Source organism: Anas acuta, chromosome 2 (genome assembly GCF_963932015.1).
Source record: "Anas acuta chromosome 2, bAnaAcu1.1, whole genome shotgun sequence".
In the NCBI taxonomy this organism is placed as follows: domain Eukaryota; kingdom Metazoa; phylum Chordata; class Aves; order Anseriformes; family Anatidae; genus Anas; species Anas acuta.
Window position 1 is genome coordinate 137,939,865 of NC_088980.1, and position 25,649 is coordinate 137,965,513.

At 39.1% G+C, this 25,649-nt stretch overlaps 1 protein-coding gene across 50 annotated transcripts in view; it reads left to right on the forward strand.

Annotated features, from left to right (window-relative positions):
* RIMS2 (regulating synaptic membrane exocytosis 2) overlaps positions 1–25,649 on the forward strand; it is a 447,566-nt gene that overhangs the window by 366,238 nt on the left and 55,679 nt on the right. For 49 of the 50 annotated variants that reach the window (XM_068672466.1, XM_068672422.1, XM_068672424.1 and 46 more), the window contains one exon: positions 10,060–10,232. The exons of the other annotated variant lie outside the window; for it this stretch is intronic. In XM_068672466.1, coding sequence (XP_068528567.1) covers positions 10,060–10,232 — 173 coding nt within the window. The remainder of the gene's footprint in view (positions 1–10,059; positions 10,233–25,649) is intronic. 50 annotated transcript variants of the gene reach the window in all.

Sequence of the window (25,649 nt, forward strand, 5' to 3'; positions counted from 1 at the left end):
GTTTCAAGAATTGCAAAGAAGTAGCTTGGGTGTTTTTTAGGAGGCATTGTTAGAAATGTTATCTTGCCTACTTCTAAACTGGTTTCCAGACACATAAATTTAGAAATGCTATGCTAATGCTATGCCAAGGAAACATCTGTAAAATGAAAACTTTCAAGGTTCTTTAAATTCTTAGACATTAAACATCAGAAATGTTCACAGAAGTTCTTGACCCTAAGAATAGTTCCAATATAGGTAACTGTCTCGTGAAATTACCTAAATTCGTTGCACAGTTTCATTTGATTTTTTTTCTTTGTTTTCCTGAAATGTTACATATGAATATCTTGCTGTTAAAGTGTTTTATGTGGTGAAGTTGAAGTTGTAATTAATGGTAATTGGCATTAAGTATTTTCTATAAAAGTGAATTCAAATTGGCCTTATAAGCAAAGAGCAAAAGGATTATAAAATTTGTGAACTGATATGAAAGACGTGATACTTTTTTAAAAAATTAATTTATTCATTTATTTTTTTCTCTCTCTTTGAGAAATGAAGGATAATGACAAAGAGAAAAAGAGAGTTCATTTTTTCCATTTCCCAGGAGCAGACTGCATGCTTAAGATCTCCCTGCAGCTTTTATTCCCTGGTTTCCCAAAATGACAGGAGTAAAGGTGCTGAGGAAATCCATTTTAGGGAAAAGTAATGTTTTCTAAGCAGATTTCTAAGCACCTATGAAGTAATAAGGAGATGGTGCTATCTACATCTTGCAGATTTGTTTCCCCTTTAGGTAAACACAAATCAGCAGAAAATGTGTACACAAACTATTAGCTAATCTTATGTATTTATTATTGGACTTGAATTTTTCAAAGCGTATTCTGAGAATCAGTGAAAACAAAAGATAAAGAAAAATGTTATGGGACTTTCCCTCTAATCATACTTGATTTTGAAGGCTACCCTCTTTGATTTCTGTGGATTTAACAACTTATAAAGACAAGTCGTACAAAGATGTATTTATATCCTGTTCTTGAGCAATTTTGTAACTCATGATCCTCAGGCACTTCTGCTTACAGGAATAAGCACTCACCAGATGGCCCATGTGTCAATCCAGATGTTTCCTTCGGCATGAATTCCTTTAGTGGTGCTGTGTCCCAGGACAGATTTCATGAAAGTCATATTTAAATATTACATAGAGAAGGTACTATTAAGGGAGCAACTTCATACTCTTTCTCAAACAACGAGATTTGTTGAAATACGTAGCAGGCTTTTGGGTTAAAATAAAAAAAGGTGGTTGCTTTTCCGTATTTTTGTTGTTATGAGAGGCACAAGGACAAAAAAAAAACCACCACCAAATAATGGAAATGTAGTTTTTAATCCAGGCTAAGTGACAACTCTTTAAAATGCATGTTGTTTAACTTCATAGCTTGATCTTACACAGTAACATCTTGGAGAAGCCCAAGTTAGGTAGAACACTCGGAGATCTGAGCTTTTCTTAAACAAAACAGAAATCCTGCCCTGTTACCATCCTTAAAAATTGAACCGCTCTCTGGATGGCAGGACTGTATGAAGTGGAAGAGATTTTGAGTGCAGTGATAACAAAAACGACAGATGAACCACTTGAGGAACAGAAGCAAATACAGGAAGGACACTTTGATTCTGTTTATCTCATGAAAGTAGGATTCACTGGAGTTAGAAGACCAGAAAGGACGAGAAACATAATTAGGAGTCATCTCTAAAATTAAGCCCACTGAACAAGTGAGTTACCTGTAGCTAGGCTTGCCAGTTTGTCCTAACAAATGTGCTGGAGTTCAGCAGGAGATAAAAAGTGTAGGAAATATTGTTAGATGGAATTGGACAGTAGATTGTGAAGCCATGGATGAGCCTAGGAATCATCAAACCTTGTAACAAGGTGAAGTCCATCCTCAGGACACATGAGATTTTCTACTGATTCCCATTTATATGGGAATATAAATATAAGTACAGCTGTTTCACCCTAACTGTATGCTATACCTGGATCTCTCTTCTGTTTCATTTAACAGCTAGGACCATGAAAAATATCATCTTACTTTAATATTCAGACAAGGAAAACTCTTCTTAAATCTCAGTTACTTTTCTTCATAGATCATAGAAATCAGTTGTCTTACTTTTTAAAGTAGATATCTAGCTATAGAGTACATCAGGCATGCTACCCAAGGATGCAGACCAGTGGTGGTGAATGCTTGTCATTATGACTTGTTATATCATTGAGTCCTGTTCCAATAATTTGATGATTTGGAGTTGAAACACTCTCTGAATTGTACTGTTAAGGTAGCTTTTGATGAGATATTATGAGATACCTGCTTGGCCATTATAAACCTTAGATTGTCACTGCAGTCTTGGATTGCCATTTGAGTTTTTACAGTTGATGCGTTGAATTGTTGCTGTGTTGTTTTACTTACCTTTTATTTTACTTTAAACACTTTTTTTTTTTTTTTACATGTTGTATTTTTCATTGGTGGGATGGGATTTTGAGCAGTGTCTTTCTAATAATGTGGTAACTTCGTATATCCCAGCAGAAAGTTGACAGTGCCTTCTCCTTTCAAAATTAATAAAATTTGGTCCTGACTTAATGTAAGATTAATGTAAGAACAGTTAGTTCCCTAGACTGGATGAAGCTATCTTTGTGAATGAACTCTGCATCAATAACATCTTGATTTTGGAGCAGATATCAGTGCAGTTGAAACTAGAGGTTGTCTTGATCTTCCTAACATCAGATTGTATGAAATAGAACAGAAGAGTGAGAGACTGCTTAATTTTTTGAAACTGACTGCAGCAACAAATCTTTTGTAGACAGAAAAACTTGTGGGTAAGTTAATTCTTAAGCTCCTTTAGGGACCCAAATACTTCTTAAGAGCTGTCTTACTGCTTTTTACTGTACTGAATATTTGCAGGTCCTGTAAGTTCCCCTCAGTGTAATCCCAGAACATTTGCTATTGTTCTGCTTTATTTATTTTAAATTGTACACTTAAGGAATTCTTTAAAAAATACACCATAAATCAGAATACATGAAGCAGACAAATTTTTTTGTCTTTTGTTTTTGTTCGCCTCCAGATTACCCCTCTCTTGATTTTCAGTTCTCTTTAGACAGTGGCCTAGACAGTAGTAGACTAGTGGCTTCTGTGTTACTGCTGCCCTTGCAGTTTCTTCTTCAGCCCCAGGGTCATCTTGACCCCTACAATGACAGAAAAATTTGGGTTGGAGGGGACATGAGGAGCATGTCCAGCCCCTGTCTCAAGACAGTCAAAGGAGAACAGTCCAGGTTGCTCAGGTCTTTTTTCAGACAGGTCTTGTAAACGTTCAAGGATGAAGACTGCACTACCTTTCTGTTCAACCTGATCCACTGCTTCATTGTCACAACAGTAAAACTGTCTGTCTTTGTATCAGTCGACACCACAGTGAATAGCTTGGCTCTGTCTTTCTGACATCCTCCCTATATGTCCTGTCAGGCTGCTGCTAGGATCTCCCAAATCTGCCCTCCTGCAGGCAGAACAAGCCCAGCTCCCCCTCACCACCCCAGGCTCTCCTCACTGGGTAAAAGCTCCAGCCCCAGCCATCTCATGGCCCTCTGCTAAACTCGCTCCAGCGGACGATTATGGAACCCTCAAGGTCGGAGAATGCCTTCCAGGATCATCAAGTCCAACCATCAACCTGACCTACCATGTCCCATCACTAAGCCATGCCCCTTAGTCCCATGTCCACATGGCTCTTAAATACCTCCAAGGGTGGAGACTCCCCCACTTCCCTGAGCAGCCTGTTCAAATTCTTGATCACCTTTTCCATAAAGAAATGCTTCCTAATGTGCACTCTAAACCTTCCCTTGTACAACTTGAGACTGTTATTGATGTCTTTCTTATAAACGGCCTCCCAATAATGAATGCAGTATTCTAAATGTGGTCTAATGTGTGCTGAGTATACGGTAATCCCCTTGATCTACTGATTATGCATTGGTTATGCTCCAGTTAATACAGCCCAGGCTACCTTTCTTTGTTGGTATGACCTGCTGCTGGCTTGCCTTGGATGTTTTTCATTGCTCAGATTTCATTTACTGATTTGGCAGTAGGATGTGGTTTGCAACATGGCTTAGCCCCTGTAGTGAAATCAACTTACCGAGATTTTTAGGTTTCTAGGTTTTAGGACCTCCTTATTAAGAGTGTATACATGAGTATCAGTTAGTGAAATAAGTAAATGGATGGTACCAAACCACTGAGGAAAATTTTGAGGTACTACTTTTCCATGTTAGATAGAAATATAGACGTTCTTTTTTTATCATTGCGTTTCAGTTAGTGGCCTAACTTTGTTGAAAGGAAGTTAGGATGGTTTAGGAGGTGAGATCTGTAAATCTGGTTACAGCCAGATCTTTTTATTAAAGGTAGAAGTAAACTGAAATGCTCTCAATACTGGGGAAATGATGTTGGATGAGGAATGAGGCACAGGGAACTGTAGCTCAGTGCCTCCCCAGGGAGCCCCAGTACGTCCACCTAGGCCTGCTGGTTCAGGCACCGTTCTGCTCACAAGTAGCGACACCACGTGTAGCTCTCTCTCTTTCGTGCTATATCAAGACAACAATGCCAAGAGAGGCACAGCAGGGCCAGGGGACCACAGGGTGCCCAACGTGAAGCAAGAAATGGCTGAAGGGGAGGCAGGGTGGGAACAGGGCCAGAAATGTAGGGCTGGGGAAGCAGCATTCAAGAACTGGCAATGGAAAGAAGGCAGGAAGGACAGGACCCAGGGCTGAAAGGCAGAAGCTGGGATCAGCAGCCAGGTATGGGTCAGAGCTAGAGCTGGTTGCTGCTCCACATTGAGAAGGCCGGGGCCACCGCTGCACTTACCATGTGCCGAATGCTGGGGCAGTGCGGGAACTGAGCTCCCTGGTCAGTCTTTTAGCCTCCCGAGGGACTGAGGGCTGCCGTGTGCAGCTGCTGGCTCCAGGAGGGCTGGCGGAGGCTAACAGGGCTAGCTGTGCTGTGCTCTGCCTTGGTGGAGCCTGGCGGACTGACAGATGGAAGCACTGGTTGCTGGGGTGGCCAAGGATGAACTAATTACACGCGAGGGCAGCTTCAGCACAGCCTTCACCTCAGGTTTGTGCGTATGCGAGATACAGATAAACTTACTTTCTCGCTGCATGTTAATTTGTAAATTTTGTGAAAATGATTTTAGAGCCTCTTACATAAATGTAATGTTACATTTATAAGTGTTCAGTTTTGTTTCTAATGGAATACTTCATTAAGCAGCCATCAGCAAAGGACATTAAAACAATGTAACAACATTCCTTCAAATGAAGGATGGCAACTAACATTTGCAGTGCCTTTTGGAGCTACAAACTTGAACCAGAAGCTCCAGTTAGAATTACAGAACATTGCATACAATTGCTGTGCTCTGGCTGCTCCAAAGCTTTTGTCAGCAAGGCAAGGGACTATTGAAACAGTCCAGAGCGGTTCTTTAGTCTGTTGTGGTAGCACAATGGGCAATTGTCTGAGACAGCTTCCCAACATTTTGATCAGTAGAAACATTGACCAGATTTATATGTCCCTATGTAAATGCTAGCAAATAAAAACTGATGAGTAGATTAAAAAATAAATAAATTATAGAATAGAAAGATGGTTGGAAATCTTTGAGAATTTCAATTGCCTGGAAACTGCATAACTGTATAGTCTTTAATGGAAGACTGGTAACAATAGATTAAAGTAACATGAAACAATTACAAACTCCCTTTGAATTAGAAGTTCCAAAATGTTTTCTTTCGAGTACGAGAGCAGTTGTAGCTCCGTGTGGCCGGTTAGTCACATACTGGCAGTTCACAGAGAGGTCGGAAGGCTGACAGAGGTGGTTGTGCTGGGAAAAAGAGCAGGTATTTGTTTTTCAGCTGTAATAATCTTGAATTCATCTCTGCAGGACAATAATCTATTGCAGTTGCAAAGTATTGGCACAAGCACCAAACTTTCACTTTGTTATTTGTTCCAACCAATGATTTCATTACTGCAGAGGGAAAGGTTTTAAGGAACTTTAAAACTTGTTTGGTAGAATTTGTTGCCACGACATTTATCCTTTTCTTCAATGCAGCAAAATAGGACAAAATCATCTTAGTTTTAAAAACACCAAAGTGACTTTACATCAAGCCCTCTGCTTGTGCAGAGCCTGGGACACCTAGAAGAGGCTGGGAACTTTTTCTGTGTTATACATCAAAGTCTGGAATCCTGGCTATATTATATAGGAATCAATTGGGTTGAAAATTTCACCTTATTGAAATAAGAGACATATATTTCCAGCATGGGAAAAGTCAGGAGATAGATTTCCTACAGCAATGGCTGTTAAAAAAATAAAAATAAGGAAGTGGTATTTAATTAGCCTTCACAGTAGCCAGGTATGCTTCACCATAGACCAGCCCATAGGGTCCGAATCAGGGGAGCGCATGAGGTTCCCTTGCTTTTCCTGTGCCCATATTTTCTTCTGAGGGAACCAGAGGCATGGAGGGGAGTTGTTGGATCTGTTGACCCAAACTCAGGTCCTGCTGCAGCCAGCAGCCAGCTGTGGGAATGGCAGTGACCCTGCAGGGTGCTGCAGCACAGGGCATAGGGACAGCAGGGGGGCGGGATGCGAAATGGTGGCACTGTTTCAGATGCAATGGGTGGATGGCACTTGGTTAATGATGAATGGCCTTTCCAGCCTAACACTTGATCTTGTACAGTTGGTGACATATAGCAAAAAAAAATTAAAAAAAAATTAAAAAATTGAGACTCAGGGGAATAAAAACAAGGAACTATATGAAATGCATGAAGATGTAAAGCCTTTGGGCAACTTTGGCCACACAAAAACTGAAGAAAGAATTGTGCAAAGTTGTGCAAAAAGAGTTGTATTTTACAGTCAGTATATGCAACATAAAACTTGATACTTTATAAAAAAACAATATTCACACAACATAAATGCCATTTTGCTTTTGAGGCAGAGAGCAAAGTAGCACTTTGGAAACTGCCTTATATTAAGTTGCAATTTCAGAAACAAATATAAAACTAAAATACCAGCATGGCTTCTGTCAGACAAGCAACGTGTTTCCTTTTGTCTTCTGTGCTGCACTTTCTGAAACACTAACGTTCAATGCATTGAAATTATAATCTGCTTCCTGGACAAAATTAAGTTAGATATAAGGTCAAAAGTAGACTGTGGGGGATAGGCACCAGCAGGATAAAGAGCGATTTGGAACCGAGTTTATGGATGAGTTGGAGATATCTGGTCTTTTAATGAGGTATCCAACAAGACAGACAATTCAGTTTCACTCTGTAGATGTTACTTTGGTAGGCAGTTAACAGATGTGCGACTGTAACTAAGACAATGTGTAAATGTTTAGTAGGGCTTTTAAATATAAATACTTAAAATATTAATTCATGCATATTTAATGAAAAGAATACATTCCAAATTTTAAAACTAAAGCATCCTGAAATGGTAAGGGTCTAATGTTATTTCTGTGCCCTCTGACCCAATCTAAAATATTTGGTGGGAAGTACATACAACAGGGAAAAGAGAAGCAAGGCAATGACCTGATAATTGTGTTTCCCTTTACATTTCCAGAATTACGTGCTTTCAGCTTACTTTTGTTACCGTAGCGATTCTTCAATGTATATCACTAGGTTATTACTGCTGTGCTAGCATTTTAAAAAATAAAAATATGACAGGTTTGTTTTATTTGTCAAGATGTTTGATTTGTTATATCCAATATGTTTCTACCAACAATGTGTTTTTAAGAATTGAGGTTCTGCAGGTGAGGAAATGAAGCAGCCAAAATCAAACCCGCGGGTTTTTGAGCCTGTTAGGGTGCAGCAGCATGACTCTTCAGATTGACATCGTGCCGTTTGGGTACCATTTGAGGCTCTGTGTCACTTACACATGTTTAATTTAGAAGGGCTCATTTCCACTGCCTGCCTGGCAAGCTCAGTGTGGGATCTGCAGGCCGAGCTCTGTCTCTCTGTGAACCACCGCAAGTAATTATCTATCCCCTAATTGGAATGTAATTAATGATTCCATGAATGATTTACACCCGACACTACAGTCTGTCCTGTTTCCCCAAAGAGTAGCCACATGAGGACTGTAGTGCCAGTGGTGTGTCTGGCCACCATGAGGGCAAACACCGTGGCCACGTGTCAGCTCTGGTGGGAACCAGCAGTGGCTCCAGCAAGTACGACTGCTCAGGAGCCAGGACAAGTGCTGAAGGCCTTAAGGCAGCTCTTTGGTGCCTTTTCCTTAGAGCCTGGTGGTAGCCCAGGCTGGACTTGCCAGTCTTGGTAGTTTCAGGCTAAATCAACGCAAACCTTTCAGCACAACTACACTCATACCTCTGCCTTCTCCTAGGGAGAGTTATGGGAATGGGGCATGCAGGACTCAATAAAAACCATCAATAAATATTACACCGTTTAGAGGTTGTGACCACAGAGATCCCCTGGGAGTTTGTGGCTGGCTAAGTGCACTCCCACACTTAAAGGCTGGGGGTGCACACTTAAAGGAGGGGGTGAATGAACACAAATACTGGAAATCAGTATAGATCAGGAAGCCAGCTGCAACATTTACATCCACTTTAGGTAAATGTGTAGCCCAGGTTGCCCTTGGTCACTGTCTTGGTGTACAGTGTAACCTGCTTGGGCATTTTCTCTTGTCTTTATTTTATTTCCTGTCTTAAAAGTTACAAGATAACTCATGATTTCTAAGTGTAATATCCACGTATGGTAAATAGGCACTCAAATGCTGTTCTGAAACACTACTAACACACTGCATTCTTTCAGGATACTTCCCAGTGTTGCTTATTCGTAGCAAGAGAGCAGAAGCAAACTGTGAAGCTGTGTACTTCATGAAGGGCATTTATTTTAAAACTGTAAAAAAGGGCTTGGGTCCAGTGTTGCTACCCCTGAGAGTTCCACAAGCCTCTCTGCAGATAGGATTTAAAGAAATCAATGAGAGAAAACAATCTCTGCAGTTCTTTACATCTTCCATGCTGTCTTCTTTTGAAGTCAGCCGAACAATTACCTGCTGGTCATTGACATTCTGTCCTGCAATACTGTTTTTCCGAAAAGGTTATCAATAGGAACCCATCATATTGCTGTGTACACAGATATGTCAGTTATATGAAGAGGAGAATGAAAAATCTCTTTCTGTTACTTATTCTTTATCACATAGTGCAATGCAGAGTGGCACAGACTTAGCGTTCATTTAGAGCTAACTGGTGTAACAAGAACAAAGAACCATAATATTTTGTTCAGATCTAACTTGAATACCTTTACACAGCTCTGCTTAACGTTGCGTAGGCTTACTGCTGATGGTCAGTCGCCTGCCAGTTCGGTGTTGAGAGCATACACTCAGTGAGCTAGAACGTTATTGCCATTCCTGAATTTCTTCATTAGTACATGATTAGTACAAGTCATCCCTAGTCCCATCCCCGTGTTCTCCCATCCATTTGGATTTCTCAGCCCAGCAGTTCAGAAGGTTGTGTGTTTTGTTTGAAGAGCTACAGCAACACGTTGTCTTTTAGTTTGATAATCTCGTTTATTTAATTTAAATTAAAGGATGTGTTATCATTTGTCAGCCAGAAGTTCTTGTAAACAGGCTAGGCCCCAAAAGAGATGCAATTTTTGTAGACAGCGTGGAGTGTGTTCTGTCTCCTGGTCAATCTTTCATGAGCTCAGCAGTTGTGGGCATGTCACTAAGTCCCTCTGCCTTGCTTTTGTGCACTGGAGAAACAGTGGTGAGAGTACTCTGCAATGGGTTAGATGTCTTTGCTCAGGTTTGTGAAACCTTTGGGAGCGCTAGACCTTTTGTAAAAGTTACTTTCTGGATGAAACCAAGGAGCTAATTACTTTTGGATATCAAAGATTGGATATCAAAACAGAATAAAAGTAATGTGAACCAAGACATAATTTGTATTCTCTGTTAGTTAAAACCTTCACTATAAAAATTCAAGCGGGCTGGTGACACAGGCAGTTTAGATACCATCAGGGACCAGCTCCATAGCTGATGTGCGGTAGTGCCGCTGACGACATCTCTGTCTTTCTCCCTTTCCTCTTACAGTATCGGTCGGGACGGGATCCTCAGCGGGGCTCTGACAATGTTTCCAATAAGTCCTCAGACAGCGACGTCAGCGATGTCTCGGCTGTGTCTCGGACAAGCAGCGCTTCTCGTTTCAGCAGCACGAGTTACATGTCTGTCCAGTCAGAGCGGCCAAGGGGAAACAAGAAAATAAGGTGAGCACAAGGAGCTATGGTGCCTACCATAGCTGTGTGATTTAAGTAGCTGAGTACTTTTCAATATTTGTATTTGAAAAGATTATTTTGCCTCAGTTGGAATTTGCAGGGAATTTGCCAGAAACTGGTTTAAATGTCTTCATCATTTAATGCTTTTTGAATTCTTTATGGTATTTGTTTTTAGCAAAGTTTTGATGTCTTGAGTTATGCTAGAATACACTGCAGCAACAAACGTGCTGTCAGCAGGCATTAGACACGCTTACATTTGCACTTTCTGAAAACAGTTTTGTGAAATACTTAACACGGCTGAAAAGACAGTCGAACTCAAATTTTGTGCTGCCTATGTCAAAGGCATCTTAATTTACTTTTTAAACTAGAGCTGCTGAACTGTTACAGAAGTCTTAGATAATACCAATGCAGACCCTGGTCCCGTTCAACTGTAGGCATACCTCTGCTGAATTAGTCTTCAGCGAGATGTGCACAGTGTATCTGTGAGCAAAACGCAGCATCTCCTTTGCCTGCACCCTGTGCACAGTCAGGGGAGATTTCACTGTGGAAGGAATGAAAGATTGTTCTTCTAGAAGGTGTAACCCACCTGCATCTGTCAGCAAAATTCAGTGTCAGCTTGTATGAATTCTCAGAAATTTGTCCTCTTGAGAGATGCGATGCATTTGGTAAGTTTGCACATCTGTTCATATGAGCAGTGTTAGGACCACGTCGTTTCTGTTGTATGGTTGTGTACATGTATCCCTTTTTAAATGAGATGTATTGCCACACAGCTTCTGTTCAAAGAGGGACTTAGGGACTGTCCTAAGAAAACATCACAATTTAAAGCTTCTCTAGTGTAGGCTGGAGGATTAGCCAGCATGACTAACCTTATGACTACTTCCATCTTTTACTTTTTAATTTTAGTCTTTTAATTTTTTATTTCATTTATTTTGTTCTGCCTTTCTTGTGAGTTCATGCATGCGCATCTCTGTGACCCTAACTTTACTGCATTCTTTTCTTTTTTCTTTTTGCATGCCTCTTTCAATTTTTGTTGACTTCAGAAGGACAAGGGACATAGAGGAAAAAAAAGAGGGGGGGTTGGAAGGGGATGAACAAGATGAAATATTTCCTGAGGAAGAGGAAAAAGAGGAGGAGGAGGAAAAAGCAAAGGAGCAAGAAATTAATGAAAAAAGGGAAGGGCAAGAGGTGGCAGAGAACTGTGATAAGGAAGAAGTCAAAGGATCAGGGCAAGATGAAAAAGCTCAAGAGGACCAAGCAGAGGAAGGGAAAGAGGATGACAGGTAAAACATACTTCTATTTTTTGTAGATCTATAGAACTAGTCTTCCTGCTGTACCTGGACCTTGCTTGCCTTCTTTTTTTTTTTTTTTTTCCTTTCCTTTGCTTAGTTTATTGTCTGTTTTGTGCAGATTATTTTGCTTTCAACCGTGATGCTTTCATATTTAAACAAGTTTCACTCTCAGCTTCAGGGAACTTATTCTGCATACCAAATGATGCAGCATACTAACTTGATTCATTATTTTGCACATAACTACAGCATGTTATTTTTTAAATTGGTTTAGAATTGAGTTTGGGTTTGACTATAATAAACAATAGAAATTATAAGATGCTTCTTTATATGCCCTACTTGAATTACTTTTCAGGGAAAAATCTTTTGTTGAGTGATATCTCATCAATATCAAAACCATCTTTACTTTTTACTTGTGTCAGTACTAAACAAGAGAATTTGGATTTTTTTTTATTGTCCTCTTCATGTGGGCTGATAAATGTGCATATTGATTGACAATTGATGTGGATAAACAAAGAGTTTTTTGTTTTCTTCCACTCCACTTGAATAGCTGCCATGGATTGCTGTATGGTGGAGGGGTTATGTAGCTGTTCTGCTGTATGGTGTCCAGAAACATTTCAGCACGATTGGCTCTGGTTTTCTTAGATGGCATTCTAGATTTACACATTTTGCCACAATTCCTTTGAACCATGACTTCTAATGCAAATGAGTGACATTTTGTATTGCAAAATCCATGTAACTTGCATTATGAGAAATGCAATGTTCTTTCCTTCTTCATTAGCAAAAAAAAAAAAAAAAAAAAAAAGAGTTTGAGGTTTGCTGAGTATCTCTGAAACTCTTCAGAAACTCTCATTTCTTTTAACTGCTAGTGCTGGTACCTATAGAAATCTGAAGCTTTTAGAACTGTGTTAATATATAGTAGGGTAATCATAAAGTGCTCTGCTGCATTCCACTTTTTTTTGCTTCAAACATACATGTGTATGTACCTGTACATATACGCACATGCAAACACACAGAGACTTGCTTCTTTTATTTCAAACAAATAACTACTCACATAAAATGTTCTGAAATACTTTTCTAAATGGAAATAACCAAAACAGGTCACCTGTGGTAGAATGGATCAAAGGTGATACAAAAAGAGAATCAAGTTATGTGGTGTTCCGTCTGAGGTGGCAATATAGCCATACTACTTATTTTATGTATTGATTGCCATCATTCCTTCACTCATGAGAGCACATTTTTGAACTCAGCAGAAACAGCTGTTTAAAAAGAGCTATCTTTAAGACTGCCTTGGCATATTTGCTCCATGGACTGCTAAGATAACCATTTGGTAGTGTGGGAAAGGATGGTTTAAAGACCTTTGTCTCTCCCAGCTCTCATTAAGACTCCAGTTTAATGGGATCTGGAAGTCCTCCCTCTTTGAAAGCATGGCCCTGTTCCTGGTTTTCAGCTTTCACTCAGGTTAGTCTTCAGCCAAAAATGCTGCCCCTCACAGAAAGTAAACTCCTATTTGAGAAGAAATTTCTTCTTCCCCATGCCAGCTTGTTCCTCTGTTTGGTACTTTCTAGAGTAGGAAACAAGCTGAAAAGCACAGATTGCTTCCTATATACATATATGTATGTGAGTATATGTATGTATACATTATATACATACATAGTTTTTTATCATTAGCATACTGAAATATAGTGACTAGTGAATTCAGTGGACAAAACTGAAGGCAGGATAGATACTAAGTATTGCTATAAATTCAGTGCCTTATGCTTGCTTGTTTGGCAATTTATAACATGCTCTTATTTTAATTAAAAATATATTTTCTAATATTCATTAAATGAAATTATTAAAAATTAGTAAGTATTTTAAAACTGGGGATACGTAATATCTGCATGCACAGATGCTTTATTGAAGTCTTAGTGGAATTAAGTATCTGGAAGTGCTGATACAAGCTGCTTATTGCTAGTTAACAACTGCAGCTTTCCAAAAACGTTTTCATGCCCAACACCATTATGAAGCAATCAACAAAACATCACTTAACAAATAACCCAATCAACAAAACATCACTAAATATCAATATCATATCAATAGGTATTTGAGGTACCCATCAGAACCGAAGCAGCCATCTCACCGAGCAAAAAATAGTAGTAAATTATTACCCAGATCCTGTGATCTTGGGTATCCAAAAAAAGCTAGAGTGCAGATAGAGTGCATACATTTGTACGTCACAGGTATATCTTTAGTTGAACAGCAGTCACCTTTCCTCTGGGAAATTTGGAGACATAGTGGCTGTTCTCAATCACACTATCATCAAAAATTAGTTCATTAAGGATACATCATACCTCTTGATGTACATTTCAAAGTCACCGTGCGCTGTACTCATGTATTTTCTGAATAATGCTAATAGTCGCAGTAAGGGCTTCAATCTGCTGAGATCATAGGTGGGTTCAAAGTAACTTAAATGACCAAGAAAGCAGATATCCATCATGGGTTCATCCCATGCCTATTTTAAAGAGTACTTCAGTGCAATAAATTGCATTAGGTTTTAGAGCACTGGAGTACAATAAGTCAATAAATCTTTTTTGGCAGAAATAGCTGCAGAGTCAGATTTTGCCTTCATTAAACTTTGTAAAACTAAAAATTGGCATATGGTTGATGTACAGTGAAAGCATAATTGTGTTCTTTTTTGGCAAGGCATGCTAGTAAACAGAAAGCACAGATCAGGTTTCACTGTTGTAATCTTTAAGGATTCTTTATGTACAATTATCTGACAATATTTCTTATTCCAGCTCCCTGATGATATCAGGGACAAAAAGCCCTCTTAGATCTATAGTGTAAGCATTCAGAATATTTAAAAAGTGCAGGAAATCTTTTTGACTGCTCTAAATCTTAACCTTTCTTAATGTTTTTCTAAATAGGAATCCAAAACATTAATTCTAATAAAGAAGATAGTTTTGTTTTCTCATATCAATATACAATTGTAGTAACAGATAAGGATTTCACTCTTTTAGAAGCTGTTCAAATACAGAAGAAAAATACGGGCTCTGTTCCAAGCACAGGGAGTCTAAATCATGAGATGACATATGAGTGTAGAGAGGGGACCACAGGAGAGTTATGAAATGTTTCACATGACAGGAGATAGTGACAATACAGGGCTGGGGACATCTTGACAACAGGGAGCACTAAGGGGAGATTGGAAGAAAGAAAATAAGATGTTTTTGTGAATGGTTCTGGAGAGCTCTTTTCAAGCATTAGATTCACGGGGGAAAAAACATGAGTTGCTTACTAAAAATACCACAAGTGGATGACGGGGTAAGTCTGTTCAGCAGCAGAAGCTGAACTTTCAGTCCTGAATGGGAGAAGATAAATGGGATAAGGAACAACTGTTAAATACTGGAAAACAAAGACAACTTATGTACAGCTGGATAAAGAAAAGAGTACCTTTGTACTGATGCACAGCAACAGGTTGTACAGCCAAACTGAAAGGCTATGAAACTTATCTTTCCTACAGTGTCCTGGGACGGGCTTTGGTTAGGTAAATTGCCAGAGGTGGAGAAGAAATACATGACATATGATATGTGAGAGAGCGGAAAACAGTTAGCTGTGTGGATGGACAGAAGAGGTAGAGGTGTGAAACAGAAAGTACTTGTAAGTCATAAAAATGTGGGCCTAATATGTAGCTTGAATTAAAAGGGCTGCCCAAAGAGCAGGCCTGAATGACATGCATGGTCCATGTGGCTGAGAGAAGAAGCAGATGAGAGGTCTTGGAAGGAAATACTGAATTTAGTGATGCTGAATTGAGATTAGTGATTCATGAGGAGGTTTTAGTGTAGGCAGGGGAGAAGAGGTGGAGTTTTTACTGCAGAGGGGATAATATTTTGACGTACTGTTAATGAAGGGAGGCTAATTTAGGGATATCAACATAGGAGATAATGATATAGTCCTGTGGGGCCATCACAGTTAACTGGTTGGGCAGAAAATGACGATCTACTAGAGCAGACGTCGAATGAAAAATTAGAGAGAGGGCAAATCTAAGGTGTGATGCAGTATAGAAACTCAGGGAGGATAACTTTTCAGAGCATGGTTAATTGTAGCAAGGCAAAGGAGAGACCAGTATACTATCACAATCTTAAGGAATTATTAAAAACTTTGGCAGATGTAGTTTCAATTGAATGCGAGAGGTGAAAGATAGTTGTTTGGAAAGTGTTTGAAATGGAATTGGAAAACAGGAGATCAGTTATTTTAAACAATGCATTTGATCGTTCAATTAATTCAGAGATGAAAAGGAGAAAGGAGATGTGACAGTACATGCAGAACTGATGAGAGCAAGACTAGGCATTCTGTTCTACATTATAAAGGGATATGTTAAAGCATGTTTCTACAACTTGGGGAAAAAAAAATGGTTAAAAAAAAAGGGGGAGGGGGGGAAGCCAGAGGAGATCTTATTGATGTCTATAAACAGCTGAAGGGAGGGTGCAGTGAGTACAGAGCCAGGCTGTGTGCAGTGGTGCCCAGTGCCAGGACAGGAGGCCCTGGGCACAACCTGTCCCCCCAGAGGCTCCCCCTGAGCACCAGGAGCCCTTCTGTGCTGTGCGGGTGACGGAGCCCTGGCACAGGCTGCCCAGAGGCTGTGGGGTCTCCTCCTTGGAGCCCTTCAGCAGCCGCCTGGACGTGGTGCTGGGCACCCTGCTCTGGGTGTCCCTGCTTGGGCACGGGTGGCAACGGGTGGCTCCAGAGGGCCCTGCTGGCCTCAGCCACTCTGTGATGAGGTGAGCAGAGGTGAGAGTAAGGAAAGTAAGAGGCAGGGGGAAAGAAATAAGAAGGTAGCATCCAATCTCACGTAGTCAAATCAATCAGTTTAAGAAGAGATCCAGTGAAAAATTTCTACCTCTGTGACAAGAGCAAGTGAAGAGAAATGTATTAAGAGGAGAATGCAGAGACAGCACAGGAGGATGGTAGATCACCTGTTTTGCTATGTTTTATATCAGTGAGACACAGTGTAAAGAAAAGAAGTAAATCCTAAAGGATAGTCAAAGAAATAGAGCTGATTAATAGGAAGATGACACAAGCGAAGAATGAAAATCTGTAGTGGAGAAAGTCATCTGGAATGTAATTTTGCAGAAGTACTTAAAGATACAAAAAAATGGAATACAGCATGTAGTTTTAAGTAATGGATTTGTTCAGATAAAAAACCTTTTCTGTTCCTAATGGTACTTCATGCTCTCTGTGCCCTTTCCCTTGTGGGATGCAAGGGAATTGGATTCATCTCCAAGTCACTTTCTAGTTCTTTTTGTGTCATTCAGTCAAAAAATTCTTCAAAGAATTTAATTATGTAGGTTTTAAAACTGATGCCTGATGAGTATTTGTTCCTTAGTTTCTCATTATATTGTAATCTTAGTGTTTCATTTTTTATGAAGCTTCTACCATGATTGCAGCCATTATCAGTTAAATGCAGTGTTTTGCAAAGCTGGATGAAAAAATACAGAAATTCAGCCTCTGCTAGCTCCTCCATAGCAGTGGAAGCCAGTAGCACTTTAAAAAATCTATATTCTGGTAAAAATATCGAAAGCTCTGCAAAAGATAACAAGCATCAAGAAATCTGTTTTCAATGTGCATGTATTGTTTGCTTTCTTAAAGCTATTTCAGAATAATTATAGTGATTGTTCCAACTGCTCTAATGGATGAAAGAAGTTAATTGTGCCCAATCTTTCTCGCCAAGCAGGCCACATGCTTGTGAGCGAGCGCTGTGGCCTGAGACCCTTTCCCCAGCGCATGGTAGGTCCTTTAGGAGTCTGTGCCCCAATAGATCTAGCAGAGACTTCCTAGAAATACTGGATTTGAGCTTCTGCTGGCCAGCTGAACCATGCACTCCTAGTAGGCCAGGCCCTGCCTGAAACACAAACTGCGGTGTTTGTGAGCTGGTAAAGGCCCGGCCATGGTCTGGGTACACTGGGAAAGAGTGTTAAAAGCTCTCCATTCCCTCTCCATGGCAATGAGCTCAGGCCCTGCCAACACCAGGTGCCACCCCTGGACGAGTAAATGGGGCTGCAGGCAGGATGAGGTACAATGCCACCAGCCTCCCTTGGCACATCTTCCCTTTGTGAGACCAGCCCTGTTCCCACCATGGGATGAGAATGACTTTTGGACTGCACTCAACCCAAGAAGTTGGTGCTGCACTTTCCTTAACCATCACAACAAAGTGACCTTGCTGCTCCTGGGATCAGACCACCAGGTTGCTATACCACATTCACCACCTATTTTTGAATGGAAAACATTTATTCAGGAGTCTGGGACAGGTATGGTGGACTGAGACCTGGAGCAAAAAGCAGCAACTGTTTCGTGTCCCCCTAACATAACTGTTCTGCATGCTTCTCATTAGCTAAGCAGGGAGATAAACAGCTTATGTATAGCTGGTATGTGTCTCTGAAATCAAAGTACCTAAAATCAACCTTTTTTTTTTTTGTTCGATTAAAATTAGTATTATTGGACTATAGAGTCTGTTAGCAGTTCATGACAAATTCTTGCTCTATTTGAAGTAACAATCCAAATCCACTTTGATGCAAGTTTTAAACTTGTTTTAGTGTTCTGCATTGAGGCAACTCTTCAGAAGCTGAAAGTTCATACAGCAACAGTGTCTGCAGCAATGCCCACAGTCAGTGATTTGGCCATTTTGTGTTCTGCACTTTCACAGATGACATGCGGAGGAAAATTATCTGTGACTTCTGGAAAAATAGTATGGAAAAGGATACAAAACATCAATGCTTCATAAAGGAATTGTATTAATTTTTTTTTTTGTGTGTGTGAAATCTATAGATTAAAATACAAATCATTTAAGAAATCCAGCAAAGGCACCTGTTTCTAAGTTACTCATCACCATCTATCAAACTCTTAGAGACCCTTTTTTTTTCCCGGTACTGTGGAGTAGGTATAAAAGACATATAGATTCCTTTACACATAGAAACTTATATTTATTATTTTTTTCAAGGAAATAATAAAGTAATGAATTTGGAAGTACACATTTTTAACAGATGAGCAGTGAAAATACTTCATATGAAACTGTCTGCAGTTTTGATATATGATGCCCAGCAGGGAACTCAGACATTTTTTCTTTGACAACAACATGATATTATTGAGACTGCTTCCTTCTACATGAAATGTAGCCTGCACTTCAACCTCTGCTGAGTGTCAGCTCTGAGCTGTGATCCAGAAAACACTGATGTACTCCTGTTTCTAAAGGTCATTTAACTGTGCATCAGTAGGTTTTTTGCTGTTGTTTTTTGTTTGTTTGTTTGTTTTGTGTTTTTGTTTCTGTTTTTTATACTGAGGTGCAGATGTAAAGCCCTAGAGACACGCAAGACATAGAGATGATCAAAAGAAACAAAAAGAGGATTTGAAGCAAGTAAAAATATTGAAATTAGTTTTTGTTCATTTTCTAAAGATATTTAAAACCAGTTTGAATTATAAGTTCTTCATTAGACAGACTTTTATATCTACAGGATTGGGCACAATAGGTCTGTGGACTTGAATAGCAATAGCAACAACTAAGTGTGGAATAGAAACTTATCAAAGCAAAGAATTTAATTAGGAAGCTCATTTCTCTCTCTGACACTATGATTCTGTGGTTCTCTCTTAGTGCTGTATGTTTGCATTGTTTTTCTTTGAGTATGATTTTAACTAGAAATGTGAAAAGATTCCATAAAAGTAATATAGTGCCTTTTCTGATTCCTCTAAAAGTACTTAATCAAAAATAATGAATAAACTTATCATTTAGCCTTCTAAGAAAGACGTATGAACTTCCTTCATGTTGCTTCACAAACGTGCTTCTGAAACACAGGTTCTTTGAAACATATTGCCAGACCCATCTGGCAAGTGTGGTATTTTAACTAAAGGTTGGGGGCTCAGTGTTGGTCCAGTACTTATATAATTCCCAGGGTAAGATGATGCTGCAGTGGTTTGCTATTGCCCATCTATCTGATTTTAAGGTTATTTGACTAAGCATCTGAGCATTTTGGTTGAATATTATCACATAGTAGTTTTACTCATCTTAGCCTACAAAGCCCATGAAGTGCTACCTAAGCAAGCCTTTGCTCCAAACATGCATGGCATGCAAGTGAGCACACTTCCTCAGCCGGGAGCTCTGGTCATGGACCTGTCCTCTCCACATCAGGGAACAACATTTGCAGACTTGAGCTGAGAAGGATGTAAGCCAAATATCCTCACGACATTTTCTTTTCACGATGCTTTTAGGTTTTCTGTATGCTTTTCTAATTTCCCCCAGAGGCCCCAAGTGACTCAAAGTCATTTTGTCAAAATGACAGAAGTCAGACAGGCAAGATCATGATGTCCCAGATAACGTCCCTTTGGCTGAGGTAATTATGGCTTCAGATCTCTTGCTTGTGTCCATTTAGCTCTCAGTCCCAGAAGATCAATTCAGAAATACGCTATGGATTTGATAGCAGTGTCTATTCTGACCCTGATTTTTTGGAGTCCTCAAGCAACCTGAATTTACAAGGAATGAAGGAAACATCAGAGCTGCTTTATTGTTGAGACACCCCCCTCCCTATCCCGTTACACACACACATGAGCAGTACAAACGTGAGCATGATCACATTGCACAGTACTGATCAAAACAGCCCTATTTTCCATGAGCAAAGTATGGATGCAGCTATAGTCAAATCCGTATTGACTACAGAAATCTATTGGAATAATGGCTTTTCAGAACATTTAGTTCTTCCCTGCATATTCTGTGATTTTCACCCTGCTGTACACAGTAGCACATCCAATCTAGTTCCTGCATGACTAGAGTTCTCCAGCTCTCAATGTATTTTCTAAATCAAGAAATCTTCCTTATAGATGATTTCAGTTTAGCAAATAAAGATGCTAAGTTATGGCTCCCCTTACCCTGAGGCAATACAATGTCTTTTATCTCTATATATTTTTGAGAATGTTTACCTTCAAATTTGAAAATTTTATCACTTTGGGACTTGATTTAACATTATTTCTCTCGTGATTTTAGGTCTTAGTAAGCATTGTTAATAGTGGAAACAGAATGATCCCTATCTCCCTCATCTCCTGGAAAATTTTTATTCAACAATATGTTCAAATAAGCATAGGTCCATCTCTCTAAAACACATTGTCAATTAAACCAGATTGCCCACTGTCAGCTTTAATTTGGCAGGCCTGTTGTTAACATGCTGTGTGTTACACAACTGATGCTGTCTTTATTTTCTTTTCCTTATTACCAGGCCTTCAGAGCTCATGTGGACTTGTATTTGCAAATGAGTATCAAACAGAAATGACAGCTGGCTAATGCAAGACTTTTTCTCCTTAGCTTGTTTTCTTTCTAGGCTTCTTTTGAATTCACACATTTTGAATGCCCGGTTTAGTTCACTGTATTAAAGGAAGGGATTTTTGCGTAGGTTCACAGCTGTTAGCAGAGTAATATATTAATGATAATGATAATGATTTTATTTTCAGTTGTGCACACAAGTTGTCTCTGAATAATATACAAAACAAAATGCATTATAATCACTACTTTATTCACTAATTAATCATAAAAAATATATTTTTTCTGTGTTTAGCCGAATCCATTAAAAAAAAGCCAATTTCAAAATCTGTTGTTTTCTACCACCTTTCCTGTTATAATTTCAATAACATAAACTTATCAATGAAGTCAGTCCAGTAGCTATTAGAGATTTATATCACAAATAAGTTAATAGGATAATTTTTGGTCAAGTGAACCTCAGGAGAGTAAATCATAATTTCAAACCTGTATTGTGTCTCTGATATGAATTGGCAAATGAGAATGTGCATTGGCCAGAGGCATTGTTCCCATGGAAATATTATTTCCAACATCACAGCTGTCCCCATAATGCTGTTTTTGTTAAATTAACTCAGCAAATTAATGAAATGAGACTGTCTCCAGATAAGTAAAGATATCTATTGAGAATGGAATTAAAATTCCTATCCTGCTTCTGTAAAAGAAATCTTCAGTGGTCATCCAGTCTCACAAACGACAAATATAAGAAAATACCTCTTAAAGCAACGGAAAAAAATGTTAAATTTTGTACCCTCCCTAGGATATCACAGCACATGGCTGTACCTCTAACTTGGCAAAGTGCATTTTTACAATTGCAGATGCTTTAGTTGAGTTAGGCATCATTACCAGAGAACTAGGGTGAACAACAGGGAAGTATTAATTCTGAATTTTCACTGGGAAAAAAGAAACCTGCCAAGATCTGCCAAATGACTTCAGTATAAATCTGATTCTCTTGTGCATATTCTTTTGGCAGAGCAATGAGATGAACTGCTTCATTTCTAATTCATTTGTAATGAAGACTGAAAACAAAACAAAAAATACCCAGAAATCCTACTAATGATAACTAATACAATGGTTACAATTGCTTTTCATCTCCTTGACATGTAAGAATTTAATACCATAGAGTTAAAAAAAAAAACTGTGCTTTATAACACTGGTTTTAGTAAAGTGTATTTGTTGGTAAGTGAAAAACGAAAAAAAATCAAGATTGTCATAATAATTTTAGTCTATAACTAGGAATGGATAGAATAGCATTTTGAGTCTAGGAGAGCAAAATGAGACTCTCAAGCAAAAAATGCCTGAGAGGATATGATCTGTGTTTTTTGAGTGACTGTGGTGTTCTAAGAGAGGATTTTTCTTGGAGAACATGTATAAATCCATGCAGTTGGAAGCATTTTAACTGGCAATAGACCAGGTAAGATGTTTGCCTTTGCTTCCAGATTGAAAATATTATGGGTTTGGGTTTGGGTCTGTTGGTCATTTGTATTTCTTGTATATGGGAAGGACTGAATCAGTGTATTTTCCTGGTTTAGCCTTCCTCATTGCTGTCTGTTGGATTGCTTAATGTACAGAAAGAATGGGCAGTAGTTTCCTGTTCGACAGTAGAGGATGCCTGCAAAAATCTTAATAAGATTCTTTAACCATTGGGACTTCGCAATTGCTTTTTATAGCAGTAACAATTTTTAAGAGAGTCATCGTTTTCAGTTTCTCCATCCTTGGCTTTGTCTCTGGCTGGTTTACCACATATTGTAAATCTCAACAAGCATGGTAAAGCATAAGGACTCCCAGGTGTCAGTGGGTTTTTGTTGTTATTTTGTTGTGGGATTTTTGTTTGTTTGTTTGTTTCTGTCTTAAATGAAAGGTTCCCGAGGAAATTTGGCACTTATTCCACTAATCAGACGGTTTCTATTAAAAAAGATTGTTTCCTTAGGCAAGTTTCTGACCAACTAGTGAGATGCCATACAATCTCTGCAATTGGTTCAAAAGTGGCAGCCAAAGACTGCAGGTTTTTAACTATGGAAAGAGGAGGAAATTTTCCATTTGGTGCATATGAAACAATGAATGTTCTGTGTGTCTCCAGTTGCTCTCATGGAAAATGTATCAGCAGCCAACAATATTGTCAATTAATTCTAAAACAAGTATTTTTTGTAAACCCATTAAATGCCCTCAAAACACCAATAAGTCAGACATTGGGAGAAGTTGGGTGAAATTTCTGACTTTTTTTTCTTCTTAACTTTCAAAAATAGATTTTTTGTTGTTGTTGTGTTTATGCAGACCTTGTTTATTTAGGTTCTAGAGCGTTTGTCCACACTGCAGTCCATCTTAGCTATATTGCTGTATGTCAAGTGGCTTCAGAACAGTTTCTCTCCCTTTAGGGCAGGATCCTTTCACATTGTGAAATCTCCCCTCTTAACTGAAACTTCACAAACAGTTGCTTTTCTTCTTGGTCAGATATCAAGAATATGGTCTGTCTAAAGCATGAAATACCAAAACTGAATCAAAGATCTTCTTTTGCAACCTATTTCCCTGCCTCCTTCCCTTCTTTGAGGATTTCCTCGGGCAGTATTTCCATTTGGCTATGTGTCAACTCCTAAGAGACTGTGTTCCAAGCAGCAGGTCCTAGGCATTGTAGTTTGGGAGAGTTTCTCTGCCAATGTTTTCTAATCTGTATCAGCACACATACTGACAAAGCAAGAAGATCAAGATAGTTGCTGATTATCTGCTATGGTAGGAATCTGGAAAACCTTGACAATAAATCTGATTCCAGAGGAGAATTACACTTCCTGTTTTGAAAACAAGTGGGTCTTTGAAAAAGAGATCCTGAAGATAAGTGCCTTTAAGAAATCCAGAAGCATAATACTGGATTTTCTAGAAGGCTGTATATGAACAGCATTTTCAGACTGGCTTACTGTTTTTCTTCAAAAACATTCAGAAATAACTCATGGGCTACAATTGGTCTGTAGAGTACCAGAATGTAAGAACAATCTGAGATTTGCTGTATAGCCGAGGAGTTTAAGGCTCTATACCACTAAACTGGGAAGGAACAACCCTGGCTATACGTACAGACTGGGGGATGAGATGTTGGAGGCTGTTACTAGCCACTTTAAATGCATTTTTGTACTCCACCTGCTTGTTTGTGAAGGGATTACAGAGGAATGCTGTATTTTAGGTAGGGTGTATAAAGCTACATCTCACAACTGAAGAGAACTAGGGGCAGTACAGGAAGCAACACTACCCTGCTTTGGCAGACCAGTTGGTCCCCATAAGCCATAGTCAGGGGCCTGGCTACCTCCACTCTGTGTCTGCCTCACAGCTGGGGTGGTGAGATGAGTTTGTTCCTGTCTTGATTTTAATGAGGGTGATTCTTGCACCATCATTCACATGACGGCCTAGCACAGTTTATTTATTTATATATTTATTTATTTTGGCCCCATACTGCTGCATATTCTCATCGTGGAGGGTTTTCTTAAGTTGAGTACCATCAGACAACTTACTATTTGTAGTGCACATCTATTCCTTGATTCATATCATCTCGTAAATTTAAGATGTACATATTTAACTGAATGTGGATGTGGGATTATGTTTGTGTATATGTCCATGGAAAGAAAACTTCCCGGATAAGTAATTTCTGTTTCCAGATAAAAGAAAAGTTTGTAGGAGGTAGTCTCTTAACTCTGACATCCCTCTGACAGTTCTGTTACCTCAGAAAGGAGTGCAAGCTGACATACAACACCCTATTTTTCTAGAAGTAATCTATTTCTGGCACTGTCAAAAGGCAGTTTGGGTAGAAGGATAGCTTCACAGGTATCCAGTAATAATTAGTGAGGGAGGGCTTGAATGGCCAAAAGAGTTCAGAGTACACATGAAGGAGCTGGTTTGCTCATGAGCACTGCAGATTTACTATGAAGTACTATAAGCCTTTCACAACTCTCCTAGTACTTATTTCCCCAAGATTATTATTTTTTTTCCCAAAAGGAGGAACTGAGAAAAAACAAAGCCACTGCTATATAATGGCTTTCTCCAAGAGCTGTTGGCTAGCTGGGAACATAACAAAGATGTTCCCCCTGCTGCTTTTACAGAGCAAAAAAACCCCAAAACTTTAATTAGAACAAGTATTTTTAGAATAAAATACTCAGGGGGTAAAAATAGCAAATGGTGAATGAACTTTCAATATTAGCCATTTGTACTAGTTTTTGGAATATCCACTCAATCCTAAAATTAAATATTTTTTTCTTCACTTGAATTTTGTTTCCTAGCTTTCTTATTTGGTCAAAAGAACCTGGTTCAGTAAGTCCACCTCATGGTTAGCAGGTACACATATAAAAAATTGATTTTATAATTCAGAATTTGTGTTTTATGAGAAAACAGACTATTTCTGTTTTCACTGCTATGTCATAAAACCTTTCCTAAGTGTTAATATCACTTATAAAGCGATGGCATAATTACTATTTTCTGTTATAAAATACAACAGGAGCTCACAGACTTCCTGGGTATCGTAGGATCCAAGGGAATGGCATGAAGCTGCAACAGGGGAGGTTCAGGTTGGATATTAGAACAAGGTTCTTCACTGAGAGAGGGTGATCGGGAACTGAAACAGGCTCCCCAGGGCACTGGTCACAGCACCAAGCCTGCTGGAGATCCAGAAGCATTTGGACAATGCTGTCAGACAAATGGTTTGATTTTTGGACAGTCCTGTGTGGAGCCAGGAGTTGGACTTGATGATCCTTGTGGGTCTGTTCCAACTCGGGATATTCCGTGGCTCTTGAAAAACATAGCATTGGAGTAGGTTGTTCTGCAAGCAGTAAAAATACT